General features: G+C 49.7%; 1 protein-coding gene across 1 annotated transcript in view; it reads left to right on the top strand.

Moving 5' to 3' along the window:
- The first annotated feature begins 1,128 nt into the window (after positions 1–1,128).
- LOC132585900 (NTPase KAP family P-loop domain-containing protein 1-like) overlaps positions 1,129–10,223 on the top strand; it is a 48,716-nt gene continuing 39,621 nt past the window's right edge. Inside the window, exons 1-2 of the mRNA XM_060257777.1 lie at positions 1,129–1,186; positions 2,565–2,705. Coding sequence (XP_060113760.1) covers positions 1,129–1,186; positions 2,565–2,705 — 199 coding nt within the window. The remainder of the gene's footprint in view (positions 1,187–2,564; positions 2,706–10,223) is intronic.

Raw genomic sequence — 10,223 nt, 5'->3', positions numbered from 1 at the left:
TGTTATATAGTTGTGCAAGCCAGTCCTTGTTTCTCACACACACACACACATATATATGTGTGTGTGTGTATTTTTTTTAATATTGAAAAATTTATTGTTCCAAACATAACATACATACATTACAACGTGATTCAAGCATAATATACAACATACATCTTCTAACTACCACCCTTCCACCCATCCATACAAGGAGCTTGAAGGATGTTACTATTATACAATTTCTATGTTCTCATATCAATTCCCAAGTTTCTGGCCCAAACATATATTGGGTCCAATGTCTTTCTACATTCTTGTATATCTCCATCTCTTAACCTTGTGGTCAGTGTATCCATTTCAGCGGCTATATGTATTATCGTGATTGTCTCAATTTCTATAGACGCTTTTATTTGATGATCTGTTGAAAGTTTTGTATGTTTTTTTATATGAAATAAAAGGAAAATTTTTTGGGGGGAAAGAGAGACTGCAACAAAAGATTAGATTTAGGCGGTCAGACTGGTTTTGTCTGAAGCAGCAGATAAAAGTTTGAGTCCAGTGGCATCTTGAAAACTAAAAAAATTATATTCTGGGTAGAAGCTTTTGCTCACCTGCCCACTTCTTCAGATACAATGAAGCAGAAGCCACCAGCCATTATATCTAGATAGAGGGTGCGTGGGACAACCCATACGTAATGGTTGTTGACTTCTGTTCCAATGCATCTGAATAAGTGGCGTGCACATTGAAAGCTTATGCTCAAAATAACATTTGTTGGTCATAAAGGGACTCAAATGTTGTCTGACTGTAACAAAAGTGAGCTTAGCCCCCACAGGATGAGAAGGCTTCCCCCGTCAGAATCTGTGAATCTTCTCTTTGGCATCTGTCTTTGCAGTCTAGGGATTCACACGGGATGCCCCCTGAGCCACTCCAGCCCCCCTGGGACAGCATCTGTCCCCCACCTCCAGTTCCATCCCAGGGGCAAGAGGAAAAAGTGGCTGGTTAGCTGCGGGTTAGTCCTGGACACGGATGGGCTTTGTCCAACTGCCCTCACCTCTTTCTTCACAGCCTCCCTCTAGGGAGCCTCGTTGCTCATTCATGTCTATTTTTGGCAGAGTCCGGCAGTCGGAGAACTTGGCTTACCTTTATGCCACCAGAATGAGTAAGGAAAAGTTCCGTCTAGTCAAGGTGAAAACTGAAGGTGAAGAAGATGCAGGTTTGTAAAATAATTACAGAATTGACTATTCTGTACACTGTGGCGTGGCTGCCCACGTGCAACCTGTATATTTCCTTGAAACAGCCTACATAGCAGCTCTAGACAGCCTCAGCCTCTGTGCCCTGTTGTTGGCTGTCCTGAGGAACTGGCTGGCCATTGTGTGAGACAGGAGTCTGGACTAGATGGACCCTCACTAGTCTAACCCAGCAGGGCTCTTCAGATGTTCTTCTCAGGGGAAGGCCTAGGCCTCTCTGCCCTGTTGCTGGCCCTCCAGAGGAACTGGGTGGCTCCTGTGTGAGAAAGGAGGCTGGACTAGATGGACCCTTGCTGGTCTGACCCAGCAGGGCTCTTCTGATGCTCTTCTCAGGGAAAGGCCTCAGCCTCTCTGCCCTGTTGTTGGCCCTCCAGAGGAACTGGTTGGCCGCTGTGTGAGATGGGATGCTGGACTAGATGGACTCTCACTGGTCTGATCCAGCAGGGCTCTTCTGATGTTCTTCTCAGGGGAAGGCCTTGGCCTCTCTGCCCTGTTGCTGGCCCTCCAGAGGAACTGGTTGGCCACTGTGTGAGACAGCAGGCTGGACTAGATGGACCCTCACTGGTCTGATCCAGCAGGGCTCTTCAGGTGTTCTTATGAAGGCCTCAACCTCTCTGCCCAGTTGTTGGCCCTCCAGAGGAACTGGCTGGCCACTGTGTGAGACAGGAGTCTGGACTAGATGGACCCTCACTGGTCTGATCCAGCAGGGCTCTTCTGATGTTCTTCTCAGGGGAAGGCCTTGGCCTCTCTGCCTTGTTGCTGGCCCTCCAGAGGAACTGGTTGGCCACTGTGTGAGACAGGAGGCTGGACTAGATGGACCCTCACTGGTCTGATCCAGCAGGGCTCTTCAGGTGTTCTTATGAAGGCCTCAACCTCTCTGCCCAGTTGTTGGCCCTCCAGAGGAACTGGTTGGCCACTGTATGAAACAGGAGGCTGGACTAGATGGACCCTCCCTGGTCTGACCCAGCAGGGCTCTTCTGAGGTTCTTCTCAGGGGAAGGCCTCGGCCTCTCTGCCCAGTTGTTGGCTCTCCAGAGAAACTGGTTGGCCACTGTGTGAGACAGGAGGCTGGACTAGATGGACCCTCACTGGTCTGATCCAGCAGGGCTTCTCTTATATTCTCTAGCAAGGGGCATTTGCAGTTGAGAAAATGGTGCCAGAAGGAATCCCAGTCAGATCCCTATCCTATCAAGAAGTTATGCAGCAATAAAAAGTTTCACAGGAGAACCAGTCATGGATCTTCCATTGTCTTCTCCAGTTTTACCCCCTCCTACTTTCTCTTATCCTCAATGCTGCTTTTCTTCTCATCTTTAACATTCTGTTTTCTTCTGTGTTTTCTTTTTAGCTTCAAAAGACGAAGAAACCAATGAAGTCATTTATTGTGAAGCCTTAGCAGAAACGCTACATCACGTTACCCTACCTGTGACAGTGGGATTTTTTGCCCCATGGGGGCGGAAGAAGAGAGACCTCTTAGACGAAATCCAAGGTAAGCAAAACCACTCATTATGATAATTATCCAACAATGCTTCACATTTAGGTTTTGAACAATGTAGGTAGGTATGCTCCCGCTATTGTAGACCTTGCAACACAATCTGGTTTATTCTTGCAAGAAACTAATCCCAGAAGTGAATGTAGTTTAATTTAAGTTATTTTATTTTATTTAGTAAATTTCTATTTCGCCCATTCCCTGTAGGGCTCAGGGCGGAATACAGCATATAATAAAACAATAAAATACAATAAAAACATTTTATAAACAGACATCTCAACAGCACTCAAATTACCATGACATCACATATTGCCCAGTCTAGCCGTCTCACATCATGATATCTCATAGGGATGGCAGTTTTTATTCCAGTTCCTAGCACAGGTGACAGTGCTGGCTGGGGAGGCCAACCAGATCAAGAAGAGACGCCCGCAGCCTCGGCTAAAAGCCTGGCGGAACAGTTACAGGCCCTACGGAAGGCTAATAAGCCAGGTAGGGCCCGGATCTCTGTAGGGAGCTGATTCCACCAGGTTGGGGCCAGGACTGAAAAAGCCCCGGCCCTAGTTGAGGCAAGGCAGGTGGCTCTTGGGCCGGGGATGGCCAACAGATGTTGGGAGGCCGAACGTAACGACCTCCTGGGCATATATGAAAAGAGACGATCCCGCAGGTATGCTGGTCCCAGGCCGCGTTAAGGCTTTAAATGTTAGCACTAGAACCTTGAAGTGGATCCGGTATTCGATGGGCAGCCAGTGCAGACTGCGGAGCGCCGGCCGAACGCCCACCCACAAACAGATTTAAGGACAGTTTCTATCCAAGTGCTGTGGTTAGGCTAAATGCAGGGTTATGAAGGATTATCTGTTTTAGATATATTTAAATGGTTTCAATGGTTTTTAATGGTTTTATGAATGTTTATCTGTTTTAGATGTATTTAAATGGTTTTAATGGTTTAAATGGTTTTAGATGTATTTAAATGGTATGAATATGAATATGTGTGTTTGATGTGTTGGTATGTTTTGTGGAAGAGCACCTCATTTCGTTGCTCTCTTTTTGTTGAGAACAATGACAATAAATTTATCTATCTATCTATAAAGGTGGTGCAGTCAGCAGGTGAGCCGCCGCATTCTGCACCCGCTGCAGTTTCTAGATCAGTCTCAAGGGTAAGCCAACGTACAGCGAGTTACAGTAGTCTAGTCTGGAAGTGACCCTTGCATAGATCACCGTAGCCAGGTCCTGGGGGGATAGATATGGTGCTAGCTGCCTGATCTGCCGAAGATAATAGAAGGCAGACCTGGCAACCATCGTGATCTGGGTCCATGGAAAGGGAGGCATCCAAGGTCACTCCCAAGCTCCTTTCCAAAGCTGGGAGCTCGATGTCCATATCCACCCCACCCTGACTCTGGTACAGGACCTCCGTCTTAGCTGGATTCAGCTTCAGCCGGCTCTGTTGTAACCTCTCAGTCATGGCTACCAATGTCTCGGACAACTGGTCAGGGACTGCGACTGACCGGCCACTCATCAACACATAGAGCTGAGTGTCATCAGCGTACTGGTGGCAACCCAGCCCAAAACCTCGGGCAAGGGGGCGCATATAGATGTTAAATAATATTGGTGAGAGAATGGCTCCCTGTGGCACTCCACATATATGTGGATGCCGCAAGAAAGTCTGCTCGCCAAGCACCACCCTTTGTCCCCATCCCCGGAGAAAGGAGGAAGACCATTGTAAGGCCATCCCCGAACTTTGGCGACGGCGAGGCGGTAGGTCATAAGGTTGTAATTGATCGTGTCAAATGCTGCTGACAGATCGAGAAGTATCAGCGGCACTGACCCACCTTGATCCAGGTGCTGTCTTAAGTCATCTGTGAGAGCGACCAGGACAGTCTCCGTCCCATGGCCCGGGTGAAAGCCGGACTGGAATGGGTTCAAGGCGCATGTCTCATCCAAGAAAACCTGTAACTACTTCGCCACCGCTTTCTCAACTACCTTACCCAGAAACGGTAAATTTGAAACTGGTCGGTAGTTGGCCAAGAACCCAAGGTCTTATGATGGTTTTTTTCCAGAAGCGGACTGTGACGGAACCGGCCCGATTCTGCCTGGAGGGAGCTATTTCTCCTCCTGCCCCTTGGGCTCGCTGCCACCAACTGCTCAGTCTAGGGGTTCAGATTGAGAGGAACAGGACTCCCAATCCCCCTCTCCAGCTACGAGGCCAGGCCTCAAGGTCCCCTGCCACAGAGACCTCAGCACTTCTTTGGGGCACCCCTGGAGGATTGGCACCTTATCCAACTGCATGCCTTCCCCCTTCCCCGGGGCCCCCTTTATAACGCAGCGTGGTCTAAAGCGGTTTGGGGATCTATGTGGTACAGAGATGGACTGCCAGCATTTAAAACAGTAAAAATATTTAATTAAAAGAGAAAAAGAAAAGAACAGAAGAACAAAACAAAAACAGTTGCTTGTAAAAGGTTACACAGCACAGCACCCGCACAGCAAACAGCATGACAAAGGAAAGGTGGTTATAAACGCATCGTATTGTCCCTGGTCTAAACTTGCCCTGCCTTGAGAATGACTTACTTGGTCTGACTGCCTGGGGGCCTCATTTTCCTGACTAGGCCCCCCCACAGGCAGGAGCCCACAGGCAAGCAACCTCTCTTCCAGAGCGCCAGCTGCAAACTGCCTTCTCTTCCTGCTAACTCCAATACAAAGAACAAAAGAACTTCCTGCCTCTCTAGTTGACTTTCCCCCCTAGAGTTGTTGGTTTGGCTCTGGAAGGGAGGGGAGAGTGAGGGGAGGGCTAGGCCAAAGCCTGCTTAGGAGTTTCATGTTTTCCCTCCCAAAGAAGCACCAACATGGACTAAAATGGCGTTTCTCCACACGTCCCCCTCCTTAAATTCTGAGCCGGAGGGGTTGCCTCCTACAGAGGTGACCCCGTAGCAGAATCCAACCAAACAAGGAGAAACCCATTAACCCAAACAGAACATTCGCCAAGATTAGGAATTTTCCCAACAATACACAAAGTCCCACACCCTGGGTGTCCATGTCCTTTCTGGACAAACAGTCGCATTGCTGCATTCAGAAGGAATGTCCACTTTAAGATGTACTCCTCCATCTCCCAGGACCACCTCTGGAGTTTGGTGCTCTCCCTCAGTTGCTGCTGTTGCTGGGATGAGTGGTCCATCAAAGGAGGAAATCCCTGGCCCCACATATGAGGTTGGAAACTGCCCAGTTCCCACACAGTTGCTTCTTCTTTATCCCTCATTGGTGGAATGTTCCCCCTGTCCACTCTGACCTCCCAGAAAACCACCTCTGGGGATCCAAACAATTGCTGTCCCAGCTTCTTTTTGTCTCCTTCCTTCCTACCTATATGCAACACCATGGCCCTCGCAGAGAATGGCTGTGGTATATTCACCTGCACCACTTTAACTGCCTTTCCTGTCTTCTCCCTAGCCACCACATAAGTAGCATCGTCCAGGTCATCCACAATCAAATGGGGTCCCTCCCATTCCACTTTCCATTCACCAGTATAAAGTGGCAGGAAAACCAACACCCTATCCCCTGTCTCAGCTTCTGAGAACTCCACTTTCTGGTCCCTGGCCACCTCACACAGTGGTTCCAGCCTAGGGTCACTTTGAACCTCAGACAGGAACATTCCTGGCTCCCCCAGACTTTCCATCGTCTGTTCCTTCAAGCCACCCCTAGTCCTACTGTTTCCAGAATCCTCAGCAAAGGTTTGGCTTGGGTTCTCAGTCCCCTCAGTTGGTTTTTCAGCACTACCCAACTGACCCCCTTCCTGCCTGGAAGGTCCCACAGCTTCCCAGGACTCCTGTCTGCCCTGCTTCAAGACCACCTGTTCTGAGAGCGTCTCGGACGATCCCACTTCCTGATCCACAGCTACTTGGTGAACCGGTTCCAACCTAAGGTCACTCCGGACCCCCTTCTGGAACCGCTCCCGTTCCCCCAAGCCTTCAGCTATGTGCTCCTCTGAGCCCACATTAGCCTTGCTGCTCTCAGAACCTCCTGTGAAATCTCCACTCTCCTCCTCTGTCTCTTCAGGATGCACATCCTTTACGCTAGACAGGTTCCCTTCCTCGCTAGGAACATCTACAGCCTCTTGCTGCACTTGGGGAAAGCTACACCCCTCTTCCCCTTGGGAACACTCTACTCCAGGGCTTGAGACAGGCTGGTCCTCCCCCTCCTGGGTGACTGCCCTCTCTTCGTCCTCAGTAACCTGGGCTATTTCCCCCTCCCTGGCTGGTGGTGAGGTGGCGTCCCTAAAGTTGCCTTCCTCCTCCCACTTTCCTCTGAGGGTTTGGCTGCGGGTTACAGCATTGATAGAGTACTGGCCAACCAACAAATCCCGGCCCAATAACACTGGAACCGTCTGTTCCTTCATTACCCCAACCTCCATAAGACCTGCTGATCCTCGCCATTCCACTGGCATCCGGGCCACAGGAATCGTGGCAGGTGGTCCCAGAACCCCCTTGATTCTGAATGCCATATCAGGGACAATGTCAGCTTCTGACACCAGATCTGCCCTCACAAGGGTGACTGAAGAGCCAGTGTCAGCATATCCCAAAACCAACCGGTCCTTAAGCCTTACTGGTTCAACAAAATCACTCCAGGCCTCTGCAGGCTCCATTCTGGTGAAAAGACATTCATGGCTTACCACGGCCACATACTCCTCCTTCACCCTTGGAGTGACTGGTGCTTTTGTTGTAGGTTTGGGGGTTTCAGCTTGCAGCTCTGGGCAGGCCGACCGTAGGTGCCCAGCCCGGCCACAGCTGTAGCACGTTCGAATCGGGGGCCGATCCTGATTAGTCAAATCAGGGGATTTCCTACCCTCTTCCTGGGCAGGTTTCCCTTCCCTTTTTGGTGCCGGGTGTTCCTTCCCACACATTGGGGACCCCTTTTGTCCCCTTCCCAACTGGGAAGGGATCCAATCCAACCCCTCTCGGTTCTGCACCAGCTCGTCTGCCAGTTCTGAGGCCTCTGTAATGGTTTTAGGTTTCCTGTCTTTTACCAGGCATTTCAACTCTTTGGGAAGTCTTAGGTAGAACTGGTCTAAAATCAACAACTGAAACAAAGCCTTAAAATCCTGGGCCTTTTCTTCCTCTACCCATCTCTTCCCCAGATCACCTAGTTTTACACCAAATTCAGAATAAGATTTACATTCTTGTGGGGCTAAACCCCTGAACTGCTTTCGGAAGTGGTCTGCCCCCAGTTTAAACCTTTTAAATACAGTGGCTTTATAGGCTGCAAAAGTTATCCCCCCATCTTCCATAGGCATGCTGTGATAGATGGCTAAGAGTTCTCCAGTCAGGATGCTACAGAGGTAAGACATATACTCTTCCTCTGCAATCCCCCACTGTTTGGCTGCCTTCTCAAAGTTGGAGAGGTATATGGAGGGGTCTTCTCCCTCTTTGTACACTGCAAAGTCTTTGGAGGTGACTTTGATCTTTTTGCTTTGTTCAGCTTTCAGACGTAGCACCTCAAGCTCATGGCGACGTTGCTCTTTCTGCTCCCGTCTGCGGATCTCAGCTCTCTCTCTTTCCTCCCGTCTGCGGATCTCAGCTTGTCTTTCATCCCTCTCTCTTTCCTCCTGTCTGCGGATCTCAGCTTCCTCCCGTCTGCGGTCTCGGTCCGCCTCGATACGCATTCTCTCCAGTTCCAACTGTAGCCGCAAGGTTGCTTCTGACTGGGTGGGGTGTCCTTCTCCAGGTGCCCCTGCATGCTGATGATGCTCCAACAGGAGGTCTTGCATATCTACTACAGTCATGTTGTCACACTCCAGCTTTTGCTTTGCGCACTCTTCCTGGAGCTGTGGCTTTGTCATCTTCAGGATGTCCCGTCTCTGGGCACGCTCCATCCTAACTAAACTGAACTTTCCCTACTCCAGTTGACCCGAAAATAAAACAAAACCTCTGTTGCTTCCTCTGGGTGCTTGCACATATCAAATTCAAAATGCCAAATTAAAAAAAAAATGCCTGGCCAATCAAGTTCTCTGTTTGTTCTTATCCCACCGCTGCCGCCAAATGTGACGGAACCGGCCCGATTCTGCCTTCAGACCCGGTCCCGTCAGCTCCCTCTTGAGTCGCCAACTCCTGGAGGGAGCTATTTCTCCTCCTGCCCCTTGGGCTCGCTGCCACCAACTGCTCAGTCTAGGGGTTCAGATTGAGAGGAACAGGACTCCCAATCCCCCTCTCCAGCTACGAGGCCAGGCCTCAAGGTCCCCTGCCACAGAGACCTCAGCACTTCTTTGGGGCACCCCTGGAGGATTGGCACCTTATCCAACTGCATGCCTTCCCCCATCCCCGGGGTCCCCTTTATAACGCAGCGTGGTCTAAAGCGGTTTGGGGATCTATGTGGTACAGAGATGGACAGCCAGCATTTAAAACAGTAAAAATATTTAATTAAAAGAGAAAAAGAAAAGAACAGAAGAACAAAACAAAAACAGTTGCTTGTAAAAGGTTACACAGCACAGCACCCGCACAGCAAACAGCATGACAAAGGAAAGGTGGTTATAAACGCATCGTATTGTCCCTGGTCTAAACTTGCCCTGCCTTGAGAATGACTTACTTGGTCTGACTGCCTGGGGGCCTCATTTTCCTGACTAGGCCCCCCCACAGGCAGGAGCCCACAGGCAAGCAATCTCTCTTCCAGAGCGCTAGCTGCAAACTGCCTTCTCTTCCTGCTAACTCCAATACAAAGAACAAAAGAACTTCCTGCCTCTCTAGGAGACTTTCCCCCTAGAGTTGTTGGTTTGGCTCTGGAAGGGAGGGGGGGAGTGAGGGGAGGGCTAGGCCAAAGCCTGCTTAGGAGTTTCATGTTTTCCCTCCCAATGAAGCACCAACATGGACTAAAATGGCGTTTCTCCACACGGACAAACCACTGCCTCCTTCAATTTCTCTGGGAAGGTCCCTGTTGAAAGGGACAAGTTGACAATATCACCCAGAGAATCCCTGATACCATCCCGACTGGCTTTCACCAGCCAGGATGGACAGGGATCTAGGGGGCAAGTGGTAGGCTTCACTGCAGAAAGGATCCTGTTCACATCCTCTGGTAAGAGCCCGCTGAAGCATTCCAATATAGGACCAGAAGACGGCCAAGGAGAGCTGGTTTGGTGTAGTGGTTAATTGTGCGGACTTTCACAGAGATTGTGAGCCGCTCTGAGACTCTTTGGAGTGGAGGGCGGGATATAAATCCAATATCTTCATCTTCTATCTTCTTCTTCCAGCTCACGTACTGTATCAATCGTGGTGGGTAGGTCCTGGTGGAGAGTCAGGATTTCATCTGCGAAATATGTCGCAAAAACCTCAAAGCCAATATCCAATTCTCTACCATTTTGATTGCCTCACGTCAAGACTGTTATTGACCGAATTATTCTAAAAAGTTGGGCTGGGCATGACTTCGCAGGCTCTATGGAGGCCACATAGAACTCTTTCTCAGTGGACTTCATAGCCCCTTCATAGACCTTCATAAACGTTCTAAAAGAGGTTCTTGACTCTTTGTCACGAGCACGTCACTGCACTC

This window comes from Heteronotia binoei, chromosome 17, assembly GCF_032191835.1.
Source record: "Heteronotia binoei isolate CCM8104 ecotype False Entrance Well chromosome 17, APGP_CSIRO_Hbin_v1, whole genome shotgun sequence".
Classification (NCBI taxonomy): domain Eukaryota; kingdom Metazoa; phylum Chordata; class Lepidosauria; order Squamata; family Gekkonidae; genus Heteronotia; species Heteronotia binoei.
The sequence above is the reverse complement of the archived record's forward strand: the minus strand, read 5'-3'. Positions and strand labels throughout refer to the sequence as shown.